The sequence below is a fragment of the Aquarana catesbeiana genome, linkage group LG12, assembly GCF_042186555.1.
Source record: "Aquarana catesbeiana isolate 2022-GZ linkage group LG12, ASM4218655v1, whole genome shotgun sequence".
NCBI lineage: Eukaryota > Metazoa > Chordata > Amphibia > Anura > Ranidae > Aquarana > Aquarana catesbeiana.
In genome coordinates, this window is record NC_133335.1 from 239,734,723 (window position 1) to 239,757,648 (window position 22,926).

Genomic DNA, 22,926 nt, shown 5'->3' on the forward strand with positions numbered 1-22,926 from the left:
AGATTGGAGGGTTGGCCAGTGACCGGGGCTCCCTCCAACCCCACCAGAGCCTCCTTCTCTGTAGGTGATCGCACACACATACATGTAATGATATGGAAAGATTGCAATTCTCATGTAAAATACTTAAAATGTTAGTAGTGCTAATAAATATATCCATGAAAAGAATATTATATTCACATTAGAGAACACTATTTATATATATATATATATATATATATATATATATATATATATATATATATATATATATATATATATAATTTTTTTTTTTTAAATAGTGTTCTAGTGTTCATGGATATAGTTTTATTTATATATATATATATATATATATATATATATATATATATACACATACACACACAGTATATATATATATTAGATTGGATATTAGATTATATAAAAAAAAAGATATTATAATAAAAAAATAGTAAATATATTATTATTATTATCATTATTATTATATATATTTGAAAATAATTATATATAACAGAACATGTATGTCATGTTACAACCTAAAACGTAAATGTATTTTATTGAGATTTTATGTGATAGACCAACACAAAGTGGCACATAATTGTGAAGTGGAAGGAAAATGATAAATTAGACAAATAAATATGTGAAAAGTGTGGGGGGGGCATTTGTATGGCGCCCCCCCAGAGTCAATACTTTGTAGAACCCCCTTTCTCTACAAGTCTTTTTGGGGATGTCTCTACCAGCTTTGCACATCTAGAGAGGACATTTCTGCCCATTCTTCTTTGTAAAATATCTCAAGCTCTATCAGATTGGATGGAGAGCGTCTGTGAACAGCAATTTTCAAGTCTTGCCACAGATTCTCAATGTGATTTAGGTCTGGACTGTGACTGGGCCATTCTAACACATGAATATGCTTTGATCTAAACCATTCCATTGTAGCTCTGGATGGATATTTCGGGTCGTTGTCCTGCTGGAAGGTGAACCTCCCCCCAGTCTCAAGTCTTTTGTAGACTCTAACAGGTTTTCTTCTAAGATTGTCCTGTATTTGTCTCCATCCATCTTCCCATCAACTCTGACCAGCTTCCCTGTCCCTGCTGAAGAAAAGCATCCCCACCACATGATGCTGCCACCACCATGTTTCACGGTGGGGATGGTGTGTTCAGGGTGATGTGCAGTGTTAGTTTTCCCCACACATAGCGTTTTGCTTTTAGGCCATAAAGTAGAATTTTGGTCTCATCTGACCAGATCACCTTCTTCCACATGTTTGCTGTGTCCTCCACATGGCTTCTCACAAACTACAAACAGGACTTCTTATGACTTTCTTTCACCAATGTCTTTCTTCTTGTCACTCTTCCATAAAGGGCAGATTTGTGGAGAGCACGACCAATAGTTGTCCTGTGGACAGATTCTCCCACCTGAGCTGTGGATCTCTGCAGCTCCTCCAGAGTTACCATGGACCTCTTGGCTCTTCTCTGATGAATGTTCTCCTTGCCCAGCCGGTCAGTTTAGGGGTACGGTCATGTCTTGGTAGGTTTGCAGTTGTGCCATACTCTTTCCATGTTCGGATGATGGATTGAACAGAGCTCCGTGAGATGTTCAAAGCTTGGGATATTTTTTTATAACCTAACCCTGCTTTATACTTCTCCACAACTTTATCCCTGACCTGTCTGGTGTGTTCCTTGGCCTTCATGATGCTGTTTGTTCACTAAGGTTCCCTAACAAATCTCTGAGGACTTCACAGAACAGCTGTATTTATACTGAGATTAAATTACACACAGGTGGACTCTATTTACTAATTAGGTGACTTCTGAAGGCAATTGGTTCCACTAGATTTTAGTTAGGAGTATCAGAGTAAAGGGGGCTGAATACAAATGCCCCCCCCCCCACACACACACTTTTCACATATTTATTTGTATTGTTTATCATTTTCCTTCCACTTCACAATTATGAGCCACTTTGTGTTGGTCTATCACATAAAATCCCAATAAAATACATTTACGTTTTAGTTTGTAACATGACAAAATGATAAAAATTTCTAGGGCTATGAATACTTTTTCAAGGCACTGTACGACAGATATAATCATATATATATATTAGATTGGATATTAGATTGTATCTTTTTTTAAAATTATTATAATATATTTTTTAAAATAATAATATATAACAGACTGGAGGCTTGACCGGTGGAAAGGACTACCTCCGAGCCCCACCAGAGCCTCCTTCTCTCGGACTTGTGATTGTAGGACCTCCATCCATCTCAGGCGTCTTCACTACCAGAGGGATCTGTCCTCTAACATCTGAAATGATGAAGAGGGAACGGAGGAGGATGGGAGGAAATATCTAAAGCTGAACTCCAGGCTGGTATTCAGGTTGAATAAAGACGCGCGTCCATAAAACTCAACCAGGAAAAAAATTCCTATCCTGGAGCTCATTCAAAGGAAGGCGAAAAAATTGCTGACCAATCTGCTCCATCAAGAGAAAACATTCCTTCCTGACCTCCCCAATGAAATACTCCCACAGATCTCCATTCTTCAACATTTGTGGTGGTTCTCCCTCATCCAGTCATGGTTTGTCCTGTAGAAGTTGGTTACATTGAGCTGACTTTGTTCTGTAACGTTGAGGCCGTATCACAGCCAATCCAGGCTCTCCGTTATTTTTGAGCTGAGGAAGCTACTTGGATGAGAGGCGAAACGTCGTCAACATTACAGAACAAGTCTATCTGAAGGTGACCAACTAATGCTAACTCAACTTTCTACAATGATGTTGTCCAATTAATTATGTTCTATTCTTTCTACAATGTATCCCGTGAACTTAGAAACTCATTCAGCCTTTCTGTGAAGCAATCAACCAAGCTGGCTAGATCCATCAAAATCTGTTCCCCATTTTTGCAGCTCTTACAGTAAAGAAGCCCTTTCCGTTTGTGGAGGTCACACCTTATTTCCTTCTAATAAACAGCGGTCTTGTGTCTTTTGCAGTGACGTTAATATAACTGTCCATTAGGATTACTATATGGACCACTATGTTTATATAAGGTGATCATTCTCCCCCCCAGCCCCACCTTGACCGCCTCTTCTTATGTCACCCTTCTCTGTACTCTCTGCAGTTCCCAAACCTCCTTTCTGTGAACTTGAACCCAATACTCAAGGTGGGGTTTTTACCAATGCTTGTCTATGGGGTATTATTTCTCTTTCTTTCTCTCTCTTCCTATCCCATCCATGTTCTCCTCCAATACTTCAAAAGACCCAAAATTCACCTTTTTTTTTTTGGCAGCAAACATCAACTTGGCTTTTCTCTGCCCTTATTTATTCTGGTTCCTTGGAGAAGAGACCAGGGGGGGGGGGGGTTGGGGGCGATGGCACTACCTCCCATCCGAAAACAAGAGACCCCGGCTCTTCACCCTTCCCTTTCCCCGCAGGACCATCCTGTCCTCGTACACGTCCACCGTCCCAAACGCGTTGGAGCTGGGGGGCGACTCGATGACCCCTTCCATGGTGACGTGGTGGATGCCGCGTGAGTCCCAGTAGTAACCCCCGTCGTGGTCGTGTCCTGCAAAGTAACACACCACGCTCTGGTGGGACTGGATGAGGCGGAGGATGTCTTTGTAGTTCCAGGCCAAGCAGTGGCTACGTATGGCGGCGGGGTGGATTGGGATGTGACCTGCAAACAATGGAAAATACCGACAGATTAGGGGAGGTGGCACTGGCTCCAGTCAAACTTGTGTGACAAAGTCATGTAATTTCCACTGCGGCTTTACATTGCAACTTTAGATGGGGGAGGCTTTGGCTGTTGACTTTGACGGTTGCACAACTGTTGCATTGATAACATTAAGATGAGACTTTCATGCGACTTTTGCAAGTTTACATTGCAGTCTATGGCACTCAAGTCGCCTCAAAGTCCCGCTATTACCCAGGATACATGTCTGTGTGCATCTCTGAAGCTAGTTTCACCCACATACCAGCCATGATCACTTTCTCTCGATGTCTGTCGCAGTACGTAAGGATTTCATCCAACCAGGAGAGCTGTTCTGCGCCGATTCCACCGTTAAACTCCAGCAGGTGGTTTGTAGAGGAGCCTAGAAGGTAAAATTGGAAAAGAGAATGATCATATGTATGATTGCTGCTAGAATGTAAAATGCTTCCTCCTGCCTGCAGCAGACTGATGACATCATCTCAGCCTAGGCACAGTCACTGGACTGGAGCACAAGGATATTTCTTTAACCCCTTCAATACCGGGCAATCCCCCCCCCCCCTGCCCAGGCCAATTTTCAGCTTTCAGCGCTGTCACACTTTGAATGACAATTGCGCCGCCATACAACACTGTACACATAGGACATATTTATCATTTCTTTCACACAAATAGAGCTTTCTTATGGTGGTATTTAATCACCACTGGGGGTCATAGGCGTGCGCACAGGGTGTGCCCAGGCACACCCTAATCACCCCGTGCACATTAGTGTTATCACTCTGTGTAGCAGCAGAAACAGGGGAAAGATCTCCCTCTTGTCGGCTCTGCCATAAGAGAAGTGTTTATGCTCTTCTCTTTCACTGTGCCGGCAGGGAGATCAATGTGTCGGGTTCATATATATGTAGACACCTGCACACGCATGTGTGTTTGAGCTTAAGGTTGCACACCCTAATGCAATAGGCTGCGCACACCTACGCTGGGGGTTATTATTTTTTGCTAAATAAATGAAAAAAGGACCAAAAATTTTCTTAGTTTCTAGTTTAAAATTTTTAAATAAAAAAGTCATTTTTCTTCTTCACTGATGGGCACTGATAGGTGGCACCGATGAGCACTGATAGGTGGCACTGATAATTGACACTGATGAAGAGGCACTGATGGGCACTGAGAGTCATCACTGATGGGCACTGAAAGGTGGCAATGGTGAGCACTGATAGGCGGCACTGATGGGCACTGATAATTGACACTGATGAGGAGGCACTGAGAGTCATCACTGATGGGCACTGAAAGGCAGCACTGATGGGCACAGATAGGTGGCAATGGTGAGCACTGATAGGCGACACTGATGGGCACTGACCGACATCACTGGTGGGCACTGATAGGCCGCACTAATGAGGAGGCACTGATGGGCACTGATAGGTGGCAATGGTGAGCACTGATAGGCGACACTGATGGGCACTGACCGACATCACTGGTGGGCACTGATAGGCCGCACTAATGAGGAGGTACTGATGGGCACTGATAGGCATCACTGATGGGCACTGAAATGCAGCACTGATGGGCACTGATGGACACTGATAGGCATCACTGATGGGCACTGAAAGGCTGCACTGATAGGCATCAATGATGGGCACTGAAAGGCGGCACTGATCAGGAGGCACTGATAGACATCACTGATGGGCACTGAAAGGCAGCACTGATGGGCACTGATGGACACTGATAGGCATCACTGATGGGCACTGAAAGGCAGCACTGATGGGCACTGATAGGTGGCAATGGTGAGCACTGATAGGCGACATGGATAGGCGACACTGATGGGCACTGATGATCAGTATAGATGTCCCCAATATGGATTGCTGCCTACCGGCTCTCCTCTCCTCACGTGCTGTCAGTGTAAGGGAGGAGAGGAATGGCAATAACGGCAAATCCTATATACACTGTGGTCAGCTTTGATTGGACACAGCTGATCACATAGTAAGGGCCCTTTGTGATTGGCCCTTTATACTGATCTGTGATCAGCTGTGTCTGAAGGACACCGCAATCACAGATCGCACCCGATGTTTGCTCTAGGGGCACATGGGGAGGCAGGGTTCTGGGAGGACATCAATAGACGTCCTCCCGGAAATATGTGACCGCGCTGTAGCCATCATTCTGCTAGAGCGTGGTTGGCAAGAGGTTAATATACGAAGCAAACTCCCCCATCCATATGTGACTCTCCATGCTTGATTTTTTGCTGACAAGTCACTTTGACCCTCACCCCTAGCCATCTTGACTAAGGGCAGATGATCCATGTAGCATTTAGTTCCTGGAATCCATTTACCCTTAGCTCAGGCATGCAGGCGGGGGGGGGGGGGGGTGCTTAGCTGTGAAAGCCCCTCCTCCCCAAGAAGACTCCTGAGATGTATGCCTAGGCCAGAATCCAGGAAGTAACTGAAGAAAAAAGTTTAAAACAAGTAAATATAAAATTCCTCCCTATCTATTTACTAATGCTGATTGAGAGAGTTTCGCTTTGCTTTAGGGGAAGATGTTCTGTCTCTGTATATTGTAACATAACAGGAATATATTCATACAGGCTTATCTACATACTTGTAACCTCACTAACAGGTCCACTGGAAATTGATATGAAATCAGAGGGGAAAAAGCCTAAAAAAAGAAAACGAATTGCAGCCGCCACATCTGATGATTGGTAAGTTGCAATATATTACATTTTTGGTTTTAATGCCACAGAAAATATATATAATGGACATCCATAAAAATATCTTACGTCATCCTTTAAGTGCTGCAAGGCCAGAATGGCAATTTCCTTCCATTGGGCCAGCAGGAATGACATCATTACTGTCATGACACAATGACATCATCCAATGACATCATCCAATACACTCATTGCATTACATTACCAGCAGTCCCAAGGCTCCCATACACATGGCAATATCATGTATTTCTACCCGAGATTCCCTGCATGGGGTGAGACATCTTTGGGCTGAAAGGAAAACTATACTGAGTTGAATTTTTTTGTTTTTGTTTTTTTGTAGATCTATATTGTATTGTATATGATATTACTCTAGAACAGTGATCTCTAAACCGTGGCCCCAGGGCCAAATGCGGCCCTTTGCTTGTCTTTACCCAGCCCTTGGGGCACTATTCCTCCGACTGACACCAATGATGGGACACTATTCCTCCCACTGACACCAATGATGGGGCACTATTCCTCCCACTGATACCAATGATGGGGCACTATTCCTCCTCCCATTGACCAAAGGCTCTATGTCGTTTTTTTACTTCCACTGACCACCAAACTTGAGATATTGTCTACTCCCACTGGCCATAGTCCGGCGCTCCTAAAGTCTGAAGGACAGTAAATTGGCCCATTATTTACATAGTTTGGAGGCCCCTTGTTCGAGAACAGTCATTCTCAACCAGGGTTCCTCTAGAGGTTGCTAGGGGTTCCTTAAGCTGTGAATGATTGACCTCACATTTGATGACCAATGCCACTTGACAAAGCCAGCAGCATTCTAACCACACTGTAAGGTGCATTTTATTCACTGGCACCCCGTGAATTGGTTTCAGTAAGGGTTCTCCAAGACCTGTAAATAATTTTAAGGGTTCCTAAAAAGTAAAAAGTTTTGGAAAGGCAGCTCTAGAATGATATCGATGGACCTTGGGGATCTGTGCGTTTCATTTTCTCCAGTCCTCTACATAGCTCGGCTTTTCTAGGAGTCATATGAAGGAACATCGTAGCATTTCGCATATTTGGGTCATTGGATGTTATGGCCAGTGGGCCACTAACAATTTGGGTTTATTTCTGAATGGACAGATCCTTCCATGTATGATCTAAGCAGATCCAACTCCCACCTTGTCTACATACCACTGTGGTTCTGTATGAAGCTTTCAACATAGTGCAGGGAATTTAGGTGTTGGGGGTCATCTGGCCTTCTGCCAAGGACACTCAAATCGTAGGTGTCGACTACAATGAACCTGAACTTGGAGTGAGGACTGAAGTGATACGCATAATAATCAACGTTAGTAGACTTTCCATCAAGGCTTTCCTTATGGTCATCTTGCTTTCTGTCCTGCATCCAAGCTGTGTTGAGTTTTGACTCTCTTAAGAAGTCACGATTGAAGTTGTAGAACTCGTGGTTGCCCCAGATGTGGTGGAACGGCATCTTGGCCCTCCTGACTTCTGCCAGAACCATCTCCAGGGCTTTCTCGGACGCTCCCAGACCCCTGTTGTATTTGTCGATGATGTCACCAAGCTGCAGCACGAACCTTGGATGGGGCTCCTGCCCGTTCCACTCATCGATGGCTTGCTGCAGGTGCAGGAGACTGTGCTGGTAGTACCGCATGGTCCTCCAGCAGCTGATTCCGTTGCTTCTGTCAGCGTATTGAATGTCTGCTATTAGACCAAATGAAAAATAGGGTTTTTGGTTTTCCCTTTCTTGAGAAGCTTCTTCCATTCTAGATATAAAGATAAAGATATGTCTTTAATACAGCTGACAAACATACATCTGATACAATTACTTACTTAAATTAAGCGTTTGTGGATTGAACAAAATAGGTCTGTAGGCAGATGCAGCCTGTAGTCTCCACTGCAGGTGGCGCTCGATTCCAGCGGCAATAGAGGAGGAGAAGGAAGCTGTGAGAAACTTGGTTCCTCTATGATGTCCTGCGGTCACAGGGAGACAGCTGTCCGATTGGATGCTGATGCCCCATGTGACTTTGGCGACCATCTTGGGTGAGGGCAGAGCCTATTAAAGGCCCTCATTCCCTGCTTTGGTGGACATTGTGCGAGTGGTTAGTGTAGGGACAGAACAGTGTAGGGCAGGAAGAGGTTCCAGAAGAATAGGGGAAGGACAGCAACTACTCTGTCTCCTCTAAGGAAGCCTCACGTTTGAGTGAGGACCGGCCAGACCGCATTTTGCTCCTCGTGGCAGACACTGTTGGCATCTTCAGGTCTTCAGACCACTGTTTCACCGCTGTTATAGCCTGTAAGTGACTCCAGATGGGCGTGCCTTTTTGCCAGGCCTGTTTGTACTGTGCTGAACTTTTCTGCTATATATTGCTTAGGCTTAGCTTGGACTCTGTGCATTTACTGCCCACTAGGCTGCACCTAGCCCATGAGTCAGCACCGATATGGAAGCTACAACTCCCCACCCAAAACCCCAGCTCAAATACAGGTCCATAAATATTGGGACATCGATACAATTCTAATCTTTTTGGCTCTATACACCACCACAATGGATTTGAAATGAAACAAACAAGATGTGCTTTAACTGCAGACTTTCAGCTTTAATTTGAGGATATTTACATCCAAATCAGGTGAACGGTGTAGGAATTACAACAGTTTGTATATGTGACTCCCACTTTTTAAGGGACCAAAAGTAATGGGACAATTGGCTGCCCAGCTGTTCCATGGCCAGGTGTGTGTTATTCCCTCATTATGCCATTTACAAGGAGCAGATAAAAGGTCCAGCATTCATTTCAAGTGTGCTATTTGCATTTGGAATCTGTTGCTGTCAACTCTCAATATGAGATCCAAAGAGCTGTCACTATCAGTGAAGCAAGCCATCATTAGGCTGAAAAAAAAAACAAAAAAACAAACCCATCAGAGAGATAGCAAAAACATTAGGTGTGGCCAAATCAACTGTTTGGAACATCCTTAAAAAGAAAGAACTCACCGGTGAGCTCAGCAACACCAAAAGACCCGGAAGACCACGGAAAACAACTGTGGTGCATGACAGAAGAATTCTTTCCATGGTGAAGAAAACACCCTTCACAACAGTTGGCCAGATCAGGAACACTCTCCAGGAGGTAGGTGTATGTGTGTCAAAGTCAACAATCAAGAGAAGACTTCACCAGAGTGAATACAGAGGGTTCACCACAAGATGTAAACCATTGGTGAGCCTCAAAAACAGGAAGGCCAGATTAGAGTTTGCCAAACAACATCTAAAAAAGCCTTTACTGTTCTGGAACAACATCCTATGGACAGATGAGACCAAGATCAACTTGTACCAGAGTGATGGGAAGAGAAGAGTATGGAGAAGGAAAGGAACTGTTCATGATCCAAAGCATACCACCTCATCAGTGAAGCATGGTGGTGGTAGTGTCATGGGGTGGGCATGTATGGCTGCCAATGGAACTGGTTCTCTTGTATTTATTGATGATGTGACTGCTGACAAAAGCAGCAGGATGAATTCTGAAGTGTTTCGGACAATATTATCTGCTCATATTCAGTAAAATGCTTCAGAACTCATTGGACGGCGCTTCACAGTGCAGATGGACAATGACCCGAAGCATACTGCGAAAGCAACCAAAGAGTTTTTTAAGGGAAAGAAGTAGAATGTTATGCAATGGCCAAGTCAATCACCTGACCTGAATCCGATTGAGCATGCATTTCACTTGCTGAAGACAAAACTGAAGGGGAAATGCCCCAAGAACAAGCAGGAACTGAAGACAGTTGCAGTAGAGGCCTGGCAGAGCATCACCAGGGATGAAACCCAGCGTCTGGTGATATCTATGCATTCCAGACTTCAGGCTGTAATTGACTGCAAAGGATTTGCAACCAAGTATTAAAAAGTGAAAATTTGATGGATGATTGTTAATCTGTCTCATTACTTTTGGTCCCTTAAAAAGTGGGAGGCACATATACAGGGGAGGGCTGGCAGCCTTAGGCCTGGGGGGCAAGTCCAGTCAAGTGGCCCATAGAACCGGTGGTGGCAAAGTGATGGATTGGGAAAACAGTCTCTAAGGTTTTTCATGATCACAAATGCGGGGGGGGGCGGGGGGCAGGGAGGACAATGTGGCCCTCCAGGGCCTGTGGGGGACTTGTACTACCATGGCCTCCAGGAACTAAACTGCAAGTCCCTGTATGAATCCCTCAGAGCTGAGGACCTGACCCCCTCCGCAACCAGTGACAAACTACAAGTCCCAGCATTAACCCCTGAGATCTAAGGATGTGTCCCCTTAGATCCCATGGGTTCATGCTGTGCCCTGTAGTCCTTCACTAAGTGGGGGGGGTGACACATCCTCAGCTCTGAGGGGTTTAAGCTGGGACAGTGGGACCTGTAGTCCTTCACTAGTGGGGGGGGGGGGGGCAGGGGTGTGACACATCCTGAGCTCTGAGGGGTTCATGCTGGGACCTTTAGTCCTTCACTTTTGGGGTCACATCCCCAAAAGGAAAGGACTACAAGTCCCAGCATGAACCCTGGCTGAGATTTAAGGATGTGATCTCCTCCTCTGCTGCTGGCTCATGCTCCCATGACACACATATGTTCTAATTCATTCACTGCTCCCAACCTCACCTCAGGCAGCTTGACCAGAGGCTCTAATGGGCTTCAAAAGAGGGTGGGCTCGGAGAGCAGAGCATTGCGCTCAGAGCCCACCCAGGTGTGTTAGAAAAGCAAATGTATATTTGCTTTTCTAACACTGAACCGCCTCTCCGCCAGTCAGGAAGAGCGGGTCTAATACCCGTCACCTGATTGGCTGAAAGGACAGGTGCTCCTATTGGATGTCTAGCAGGAGGAAAAGCACGGAGGAAGCATAGAGAACACAGGAACCGCTGCCTGTCCCACAGCTTCCCGCCGTCACTCGTTGCCTGACCCGCCACCAAGATGGGGTAAGTGCCAGTCAGACAGCGGGCAAGGTGGGGTGCTGGTTAAATGCCGACAGGGGGTAACATTGGCTTCATCTGACGGGCACAGTGGCTGCATTTGATGGGCACAGTGAGGCTGCAATTGATGGGCACAGTGAGGCTGCAATTGATGGGCACAGTGAGGCTGCAATTGATGGGCACAGTGAGGCTGCAATTGATGGGCACAGTGGCTGCTTTTGATGGGCACAGTGGCTGCATTTGATGGGCACAGTGAGGCTGCATTTGATGGGCACAGTGGCTGCATTTGATGGGCACAGTGAGGCTGCATTAGATGGGCACAGTGGCTGCATTTGATGGGCACAGTGAGGCTGCATTTGATGGGCACAGTGGCTGTATTTGATGGGCACAGTGGCTGCATTTGATGGGCACAGTGGCTGCATTTGATGGGCACAGTGAGGCTGCATTTGATGGGCACAGTGGCTGCATTTGATGGGCACAGTGGCTGCATTTGATGGGCACAGTGGCTGCATTTGATGGGTACAGTGGCTGCATTTGATTGCAGAGTGAGGCTGCAATTGATGGGTTTTTTTAGTTTGAGCACCAGCCACCACTGACAGAGAGAGACATCGCTCCAAATTGTCCACAAGGATAGACAACTCCTCAAGAAAATAGCTTGATTCCTTTATCAACATAGTAAAGCCTTCTACACACTACTAGTTTTTTTTTTTTTTTTCGCTCAATCCAGTGAGCCAAACAAAAAAACCCCAAAAAACTGACAGCTCTGGTTGGAGCCGCTGAGCACGAGCAAAAGTGACCTGAGCATTGATCACTTTTCAGCGGAGTGGCTGCTGCAAGTGTGTAGAAGCCTTTGGGCGCACACCGGTGTAGCTGCGGTTTGGCCGCAGTGCTTATGTACACAGTCTTCCTTAGCCGCAGTCCCATAGGCTTATTTTAGGTTGTGCGTTTTTGCTGCAGTTTTGTTTTTTATAGCGCACCAAAGATGCAGCCGTTTTTGTGCACTTTCAGAAAACGCAGCAACAACGTGCAAACTAATAGAAGTCTATGGGACGTGCGGGAAGACAGTGAGATCAACAACACCGCAGCAGACCAGTGTGAGCCCACATCATAGTACATAGGAGCCGGTACTGCACGGGCTGCTGAAAGAAACTTCCTTATCTGCAGAGGGGGGAGGGGGGAGAGGAATTTGGGAGAGAGGGGGGGGGGGGGGGAGAGACCGGTGTTCTGACGAGAACTGTCCTCCTATCAGATAGTGTCCGCCCTGTACTGCGCCTGCAGTACGGGGGAGAAGGAGAAGGAGATGCCGAAAGTGTCCGAAGTTGATCAGCTGACCATCAGCTGTACACGGCGCTTGGGCACTTATTAGTGATGGCTGTGTAAGAGGGCCCCTTGCGGGCTCACTTCGCTCGCCGCGCTTCGGGCGGGGCCTCGCTGCGCTCGGCATCTATTTATTCTTACTCTATGTCCACTTGGATAGTGGGGAATGAACCTGGACACAGGGTGAGAATAAAAGCGCAGGCGCCGTGTACAGCTGACGATCAGCTGTTGAACTTCGGAGACTTTCGGCGTCTCGTTTGTCCTCCGTACTGCGCCTGCGCAGTACAGGGCGGACACTATCGGATGGGGGGGACAGTATTCGACAAGACACCGGTCACAGCTCACTCACTTGCAAGGAAGGACCCAGCAGGCAGGAGGCTCACTGACTCGATTATCAGCTTCCAGAGCGTCCCATACAGAACTCCGACGGGTCTCAGTTTCAAAGTTCTTGCCCACACGTCCTATTCACAGACGCAGCACACAGGCTGCCCCGAGTGTGGGCGGGCACAGTGAGAGAGGAGGCAGAGCGGATCCACCCTCTTCCGTTCGGCTGTGCTCTGAAGGGACACAGAACTGTCAGCTCAGAAGCCGGGAACAGCAATGTGACAGGACAGATGTCCGCTCACAGCACAAACCTTCCTGCACACTTCTGGGATGTTATCCAGCCCTGCCAGCCTCCCTCCGGAGTGCTAACTGCACATGCTCAGTTCCCAGCTGGCAGCACATCGGGCCTTCTTCTTACGGGGAATCAGAGCGGCCTGGGGGGGGGGAAATTGCATCCCTGCCCCCCCCGGCCCAGCCCGCCCCTGCAACATATACAAACTGTTGTAATTCCTACACCATAGTTGCCAACATTGCAAAAAAATAAAATGTGGGACACTTTATTGGCTGTAGGCGGAGCCGTACAATAATTAGGGGGCGGGGGCATTCGTTTGTAGGTGTGGTTTAGCAAAATAAAATACAAGTGCGGCGAGCTAAGCGCACCGCTGCGACAAATAGGCGTGGTTTAAGTGAAATAGTGGGCATGGCTTAAACGGGCATGGCTCAAGAGGGTGTGGTTAGAGTCGGAGATGAATGAGGGATGGAGAAGGAAAGGGGGGGAGAGGGATGGAGGGACAGCAGCCCCAGATCCTACACAACAATGGAAATATGTGTATTCTAGAAAGTTTAACAATCAGCAGATAAAGATACTCCAAACACCTGGTGTTAGCACTTCAATCATCCATGGTTGTTATGGTGTCAGGATGATTGAAGCGCATTATTTCTATTATTACATTGTAATATAAAATTAAATCATTCAACTCACCATAATGCCAAATCAGTGGGATCCCTGAGCGTGTCACTAGCTACGTCGCCTGCCACCAGCAGAGTCTGTCCTTGCATCAGGTGCCCCCGGCAGAGTCTGTCCTTGCATCAGGTGCCCCCGGCAGAGTCAGTATAGACCCCCTCAGTGCAGACCCCAATCCATCAGTGCAGATCCCCCTCCATCAGTGCAGACCCCCCCATCAGTGCAGCCCCCCCTCTATTAGTGCAGCCCCCCTCTATTAGTGCAGCCCCCCCCTCTATTAGTGCAGCCCCCCCTCTATAAGTGCAGCCCCCCCTCAGTGCAGCCGCCCCTCTATTAGTGCAGCCGCCCCTCTATTAGTGCAGACCCCCTCTATTAGTGCAGCCGCCCCTCTATTAGTGCAGACCCCCCTCAGTGCAGCCCCCCTCTATTAGTGCAGCCGCCCCTCTATTAGTGCAGACCCCCTCTATTAGTGCAGCCCCCCCTCAGTGCAGCCCCCCTCTATTAGTGCAGCCGCCCCTCTATTAGTGCAGACCCCCTCTATTAGTGCAGCCCCCCCTCAGTGCAGCCCCCCTCTATTAGTGCAGCCGCCCCTCTATTAGTGCAGACCCCCCCCCCCTCAGTGCAGCCCCCCCCCCTCAGTGCAGCCCCCCCCCCCTCTATTAGTGCAGACCCTCCCCTAGTCCAGGAGAAGCCGGTTTTCTGCCGAGAAAGTTCCCCTCTGCAAGTAAGGACCCCCTGTACTGCGCAGGCGCAGCGCTTGCGCAGTACGAGCCGGCGGAAACAGCCGAGCTGGGGAACTTTTCAGCAAGACACCGGCGGCGTGTGTTCAGTGGAGAGGGGAGGGGCCGATCCGTGCAGCTAAAGAAGCCGATTGATTGGCTGCACGGATCGAGCCCCCTTCCTCTCTCCCCTGAACACTAGGGGTAAGATCGAGCGGTGGCACCGGCGGCCATTTTACTGGAGCCAGCTGCTCCAAAAATTAAAAAAAAACAACATTCCCGATTTTCCTGATGGAAATCCCGATTCGGGACAGCCTCCAATCGGGACGAGGGTCCCAACATCGGGACTGTTGGCAACTATGCTACACCGTTCACCTGATTTGGATGTAAATTCCCTCAAATTAAAGCTGCAGTTAAAGCACATCTTGTTCGTTTCTTTTCAAATCCATTGTGGTGGTGTATAGAGCCAAAAAGATTAGAATTGTGTCGATGTCCCAATATTTATGGACCTGACGGTATGGGCCCCTGCAAGGATCTTAGCTGTAAATTTCAATCGGCATTTGTTCCAAAGTGACTCCTTAGTGGAGGGTCTACTTCCGGCTTCACCACCTGACCGGTGCAGTTTTGGTAATGGGACACAAAACACAGCAAAGCCCTGGTATCTCTTTAGTCTTAGGTGTGATGACGATCAGGAGGTCCTGTGACCCCAAACAGTGTAGACAGAATGGGAAAGTTGTACAGTTTCACCCTCATTTCCCCAAAATGTGCAAAACGGTCAGATTTAAACGTTATTTTTGTGGCGGACAGCCAGAGGCGGCGACGCACTTCGCCGACACCCTCCCCCCTCCCCCATCTTCCCTACTAGAAGACATTCCAGATAAAAAGCAGAGAGACTTAGATGGAAAGCAGAGCCATCGTACATTCCAATTAAAGGGTCCAAGTAGGATGCCGTAAACCATTATTAGTCAGCATGCTAGAAAGACTCTTAATGAGCCCTAATGGATACGATACACGATCGTACGATCTTTGTTTAATCAGTACAGTTGTCTTGCGAAAATACAATATAAATACATTACAAGTCATCACATCACTTCCCATTATTTATTCCGTGGATTTTTTGGGAACTTTTGATGTACGACTAGATCTGTCGTCCGATTTTCGGATTGTGTGTACACTATATTACCAAAAGTATTGGGACACCTGCCTTTACACGCACATGAACTTTAATGGCATCCCAGTCTTAGTCCGTAGGGTTCAATATTGAGTTGGCTCCGCTCTTTGCAGCTATAACAGCTTCAACTCTTCTGGGAAGGCCGTCCACAAGGTTTAGGAGGGTGTCTATGGGAATTTTTGATGCCTTAAGAGTTCACTGGAACTAAGGGGCCAAGCCCAACCCCTGAAAAACAACCCCCCACACCATAATCCCCCCTCCACCAAATGATTTGGACCAGTGCACAAAGCAAGGTCCGTAAGGACATGGATGAGCGAGTTTGGGGTGGAGGAACTTGACTGGCCTCAACCCGATAGGACACCTTTGGGATGATTTAGAGCGGAGACTGCGAGCCAGGCCTTCTCATCCAACATCAGTGCCTGACCTCACAAATGCTCTTCTGGAAGAATGGTCAAACATTCCCATAGACACACTCCTAAACCTTGTGGACGGCCTTCCCTGAAGAGTTGAAGCTGTTATAGCTGCAAAGGGCGGAGCCAACTCAATATTGAACCCTACGGACTAAGGCCCCGTACACACTATTAGATTTTCTGCAGATTTTTTTGTCTTCAGATTTACCGAAACCATGTAGTGCGAGGGCCGGCCTCACTGCATACAAACTAAAACTCTCGTGTCACGTACACCCGATCGGAATTTCCGATGGGAAATGTTGGATGTGAGCTTGTTGTCGGAAAGTCCGACCGTGTGTAGGCTCCATCGGACATTTGCTGTCGGAATATCCGCACACAAATGTTTGAGAGCTGGTTCTCAAATTCTCAAAAAGTCCGATCGTGTGTACACAAGTCCGTCGCACAAAAGTTCACGCATGCTCTGAGACGTGCAGAAGGCTACTGAACTTCATTCTTCTCGGCTCGTCGTACGTCTTGTACGTCACCGCGTTCCCACACTCGGAATTTTGGGCCAACATTCGTGTGTGCAAGACAAGTTTGGGCCAACATCCATCGGAAAAACACCCACGGTTTTGTTGTCGGAAAATCCGACCGCGTGTGCGGGGCATTAGGGTTTGACCTCATGTTAGATGGTTTTGGTAAATCTGAAGACAAAAATCTGCAGAAAATCTAGTGGTGTGTATGGGGGCTGAAGACCTGGGATGCCATTAAAGTTCACGCGAAACATGAAAATGCATAACGTGGAAAACTTTTCACCTTCACAGTTACTTTAAAATGATAGTACACAAAATAAAAAAATATACAAGAAAAAAAAAAAATAAAAAAAAAAAACGAAATAAAATAAAATAAGCCAACCTAAATATTTTTAAAAAATCTTCTGAATAAAGAAAATAATAATAATAGTACACAAAATAATAATTAATAATATTAATAATTAATAGTAATAATAATATTAATATTAATTCATTAATAGTGCACAAAATAAAATAATAATAGTACACAAAATAAAAATATACAAGAAAAAGAAACAATATAAACAAAACGCAATTAAATAAAATAAGCCAACCTAAATATTTAAAAAAAAATCTTCTGTATAAAGAAAATAATAATAATAGTACACAAAATAAAATAATAATAATTATTAATAATATAAATTATTAAATAATAGTAATAATAATATTAATATTAATTCATTAATAGTACACAAAATAAAAATATACAAGAAAACAAACAATATAAACAAAATGCAATTAAATAAAATAAGCCAACCTAAATATTTAAAAAAAAATCTTCTGAATAAAGAAAATAATAATAATAGTACACAAAATAAAATAATAATAATTATCAATAATATTAATATTAATTGATAGTAATAATAATATTAATATTAATTCATTAATAGTGCACAAAATAAAATAATAATAGCACACAAAATAAAAATCCGGGTACTCTGGTTTCCTCCCACACTCCAAAGACATGCTGGTAGGTTAATTGGATCCTGTCTAAATTGTCCCTAGTATGTATGAATGTGAGTTAGGGACCTTAGATTGTAAGCTCCTTGAGGGTAGGGACTGATGTGAATGTACAATGTATATGTAAAGCGCTGCGTAAATTGACGGCACTATATAAGTACCTGAAATAAATAAAATAAATAATAAAATATACAAGAAAAAAAAATATAAACAAAACGCAATTAAATAAAATAAGCCAACCTAAATATTTTAAAAAAATCTTCTGAATAAAGAAAATAATAATAATAGTGCACAAAATAAAATAATAATAATTATTAATAATATAAATGATTAAATAATAGTAATAATAATATTAATATTAATTAAATAGTACACAAAGTAAAATAATAATAGTACACAAAATAAAAATATACAAGAAAACAAACATTATATAAAAAAACGCAATTAAATAAAATAAGCCAACCTAAATATTTTTAAAAAATCTTCCGAATAAAGAAAATAATAATAATAGTACACAAAATAAAATAATAATAATTATTAATAATATAAATTATTAAATAATAGTAATAATAATATTAATTCATTAATAGTACACAAAATAAAATAATAATAGTACACAAAATAAAAATATACAAGAAAACAAACAATATAAAAAAAAAAACACAATTAAATAAAATAAGCCAACCTAAATATTTAAAAAAAATCTTCTGAATAAAGAAAATAATAGTACACAAAATAAAATAATAATAATCAATAATATTAATATTAATTAATAGTAATAATAATATTAATTCATTAATAGTACACAAAATAAAATAATAGTACAGAAAATGAAAATATACAAGAAAAAGAACAATATAAAAAAAAAATTAAACAAAATAAGCCAACCTAAATATTTTTTAAAAATCTTCTGAATAAAGAAAAAAGCTTTATTTCCAAGCAGATTTTGCCTAAGCAGTTCAATGAGTGAAATGGAGATTCTCCCCCAAACTCATCCCGCTCATCCCTAATTAATATGTCCGAAGGATAGAAGGAGGGGGAAACCAGCGCCGGACATGGGAACAATAACAAAACCCGAATGATTTGAATTGGTGTGTGTGGGGGGAGGGGGAAGGGGGTGCGTCTGGCAATCATGGTGACAAGTATGCTTCATTGACCGGTTGAGTAATTTCTCGGCGACTGTTTGGTGAATCTTGGGTTAATTTTTTTTTTCGGAAGGTCTTCTGATCCGTCTTTATGAACAGACTGTAAATAAATTAGGAATTATTACCACGTACCTGTGTTATCGGCGGTCGGGGGGGGGGGAAGCGCCGCTCAGACTTGGCTTCGTCACCGTTATTGCGGCTTTTCTTTCTGGAAGTGAACTATCTTCTCTTATAAACACGACACGCCCAGGCTGTTCTTAAAGGGCTCCGCACAACGATGATCTCTCCGGAGTAGAGGGGTTAACTCCGTCATGGCAATGGCTCACACACCACAATCATCTCCCGGTTCCGCTGCTCTTTTTTCTTCGCGATAACGCCCTTCCACATTTTTGCTTTTCTTTAATAAGACGATGCAAAAAATAATAATTGATTATCACATGCACTAAAGATCAAAGGACCGGCCACATCCACCAGAAATGATTGGACAAGAAACGTTGAGTAGAAGAACATTTGAACGTTCCTTCATGCCCGTCGATATCTAGTAGAAAAGATTTGATACATTGTAACTATTCAACAAACAAGTGAAAAGATTTTGAATTTGTGTTAGGCATAAAAAAATTGATTAAAAAAAAATGTAAAAATAAATCTCACTGCATGTTGAATATTATATACAAAGTACCCCCCCAAGAAATTACTAGAGACTTTATAGGTAATCGATAAACAGATTAATAGAAAATATATAAATTTATTGGTTTAAAAACATATGATGCAAACAGCACCAATAATAAATTGCAGATGATATATAAACAAAATCACATAGCAAGTAAAAAATGCGAATCCTTCAATATTGAGCCCAACGTGTTTCTGGACCTGAGCAGAGTCCTTTCTTCAGGGACATTTCATCCGAAGTAAAACTGTTGTATTGGTATTCTATAGGGATGGGCTTTATGTTCGGGTCGAACATGAGTTCGACTCGAACATTGGCTGTTCGCCGAACAGCGAACAATTTGGGGTGTTCGCGGCAAATTCGAAAGCCACGGAACACCCTTTAAAAGTCTATGGGAGAAATCAAAAGTGCTAATTATAAAGGCTTATATGCATGGTATTGTCATAAAAAGTGTTTGGGGACCTGGGTCCTGCCCCAGGGGACATGGATCAATGCAAAAAAAAGTTTTAAAAATGGCCGTTTTTTCGGGAGCAGTGATTTTAATAATGCTTAAAGTGAAACAATAAAAGTGAAATATTCCTTTAAATTTCGTACCTGGGGGGTGTCTATAGTATGCCTGTAAAGGGGCGCATGTTTCCTGTGTTTAGAACAGTCTGACAGCAAAATGACATTTCTAAAGGGAAAAAAAAGTCATTTAAAAGTGCTAGAGCTAGTGCCGGCTATAATGAATTGTCGGTCCAGCAATACACATAAAAGTTCATTGATAAAAACGGAATGGAATTTCCCCACAGGGGAACCCTGAACCAAGATTTAAAAAAAAAATGGCGTAGGGGGTCCCCCTCAAAATCCATACCAGACCCTTATCCCAGCACGCAACCTGGCAAGCCACAGGGAAAGAGGGGGGACGAGAGAGCGCCCCCCCTCCTGAACCGTACCAGGCCACATGCCCTCAACATTGGGAGGGTGCTTTGGGGTAGCCCCCCAAAGCACCTTGTCCCCATGTTGATGGGGAGAAGGGTCTCATCCCCATAACCCTTGCTCGGTGGTTGTGGGGGTCTGCGGGTGGGGGGCTTATCGGAATCTGGAAGCCCCCTTCAACCATGGGACCCCCAGATCCCGCCCCCCCCTGTGTGAATTGGTAATGGGGTACAAATGTACCCCTACCATTTCACAAAAAGTGTCAAAAAGGTTAAAAAACACAAGAGACGGTTTTTGACAAGTCCTTTATTCATTTCTTCTTCTTTCTGCTTCTTCTTCCATCTTCTTTCTTCTGGTCTTCCTTCGGTGTTCTTCTTCTTCCTCCATCTTCTTCTTCCTCCATCTTCTTCTTCTCCATCTTCTTCTTCCTCCGCTCTTCTCGTCCCGCATCGTCCTCCGGCTACTTCTCCGCTCCATCCGCACGATCCGCCTCAGTGGGAGTCTTCCGCCGCGTGACGCTTTGGTTCTTCTGACACTTCTTATATAACGGAGGGCGGGGCCACCCGGTGACCCCGCCCTCCTCTGACGCACGGGGACTTCCCTGAGGCTTTCCCCGTGTTGTCAGAGGGGGGCAGGATACCCGCGATCGTCTCACAGTGAGGAAGAACGGGGAGGTGCTAATGTAAACAAGCATCTCCCCGTTCTGCCTAATGACACTGTCACTGATCTCTGCTCCCTGTGATCGGGAGTAGCGATCAGTGACATGTCACACACAGCCCCTCACCCCCCACAGTTAGAAACACTCCCTAGGACACACTTAACCCCTACAGCACCACCTAGAGGGTAACCCCTTCATTGCCAGTGACATTTTTACAGTAATCATTGCAATTTTTTAGCACTGATAGCTGTATTAATGCCAATGGTCCCAAAAATGTGTAAAATTGTCCGATGTGTCCACCATAATGTCGCAGTCACGATAAAAATCGCTGATCGCCGCCACTACTAGTAAAAAAAAAATTATTAATAAAAATGCCATAAAACTATCCCCTATTTTGTAGACGCTATAACTTTTGCGCAAACCAATCAATATACGTAGATTACAGAGAAAATAAAGGGATTTTGACGGTGCAGGCAAACTAGACATGAAAAAAGTTTTTTCCTAAAAAACAATTTTTTAACTCAACCATTAAAAAAGAACATACATTTTGTACAGAGTTTCTGAAGTTACAATTCTAAAAACACAGTGGTCAAATGGGATACGAGTGTATATTTTTCTAGAATCTTTAAGAGTGTTGGATGATATCACCTTCAGCTTGCATATCCCTTGAAAAAGCGACAATGCGAAACATGTCGGGCTAGTATGCAATAAATATCATCTTCTAAACCACAATATACACTCGTATCCCATTTGACCACTGTGTTTTTAGAATTGTAACTTCAGAAACTCTGTACAAATTGTATGTTCTTTTTTAATGGTTGAATTAAAAAATTGTTTTTTAAGAAAAAACTTTTTTCATGTCTAGTTTGCCTGCACCGTCAAAATCCCTTTATTTTCTCTGTAATCTATAATTATGTTCAGGGATGTGGTGCCTACCTTCTAGGGTGTCTTTCCCATATTCGGAACCAAAACCACAGTACAATCAATATACGCTTATTGCGATTTTTTTTTTTTACTAAAAATATGTGGAAGAATACGTATCGACCTAAACTGAGGAAAAAAAAAATTTTTATATATTTTTGGGGGATATAATTATTATAGCAAAAAAAAAAAAAATTTACGTTTTTTTTTTGTTTATAGCGCAAAAAATAAAAACCGCAGAGGTGATCAAATACCACCAAAAGAAAGCTCTATTTGTGGGAAAAAAATGACGTCATTTTTGTTTGGGAACCACGTCGGACGATCGCGCAATTGTCAGTTAAAGCGACGCAGTGCCGAATCGCAAAAAAGTGCTCTGGTCTTTGGCCAGCAAAATGGTCCGGGGCTTAAGTGGTTAACCACTAGCCAACCAGCCGCTGTCATTATACTGCGGCAGGCTGGCTGTCCAGGGCAAATCGCTGTAGCTCCACTTCGACCCTTTAAATATCCTTCGCAGGCGCCCGCCGCGTGACGTAGAAGCTGATGCACATGCCCGGCGGCCGCGATGTCCGCCGGCCACCCGCGATCGCTCCTGAGAGAGTGAGAATGGGGGATCTGTCAATGTAAACAGACAAATCCTCCGTTCTGTCAGGAGGAGGGGAGAGATCTGCTGTTCCTAGTGATCAGGAACAGCAATGTCCCTCTACTCCCAGTCAGTCCCCCCACAGTTAGAAACACCTCCCTAGGGAACACTTAACCCCTTGATCACCCCCCTAGTGTTCACCCCTTCCCTGCCAGCGATATTTATACAGTAATCAGTGGCTATTTTTAGCTCTGATCGCTACATAAATGTCACTGGTCCAAAAAAAGTGTCCGATCTGTCCGCCGCAATGTCGCAGTCCCGCTAAAAATCGCAGATCGCCACCATTACTAGTAAAATAATA

At 44.3% G+C, this 22,926-nt stretch overlaps 1 protein-coding gene across 2 annotated transcripts; it reads right to left on the reverse strand.

Annotated features, from left to right (window-relative positions):
* Positions 1–565: 565 nt before the first annotated feature.
* Positions 566–19,215, reverse strand: LOC141113704 (manganese-dependent ADP-ribose/CDP-alcohol diphosphatase-like). Of its 2 annotated transcripts, none has more exons than XM_073606969.1 (4): positions 18,954–19,215; positions 7,520–8,109; positions 3,929–4,045; positions 566–3,630 (listed from the first exon to the last, which is right to left on the reverse strand). In XM_073606969.1, exons 2-4 carry the CDS (start codon positions 8,106–8,108, stop codon positions 3,332–3,334), a joined length of 1,005 nt encoding a protein of 334 aa, XP_073463070.1. In that variant the 5' UTR covers position 8,109; positions 18,954–19,215; the 3' UTR covers positions 566–3,331. The 2 variants fall into 2 exon arrangements, with proteins under 2 accessions (XP_073463070.1, XP_073463072.1); XM_073606971.1 differs by lacking the exon at positions 18,954–19,215 and adding an exon at positions 12,927–13,087.
* Between the last annotated feature and the right edge of the window lie 3,711 nt (positions 19,216–22,926).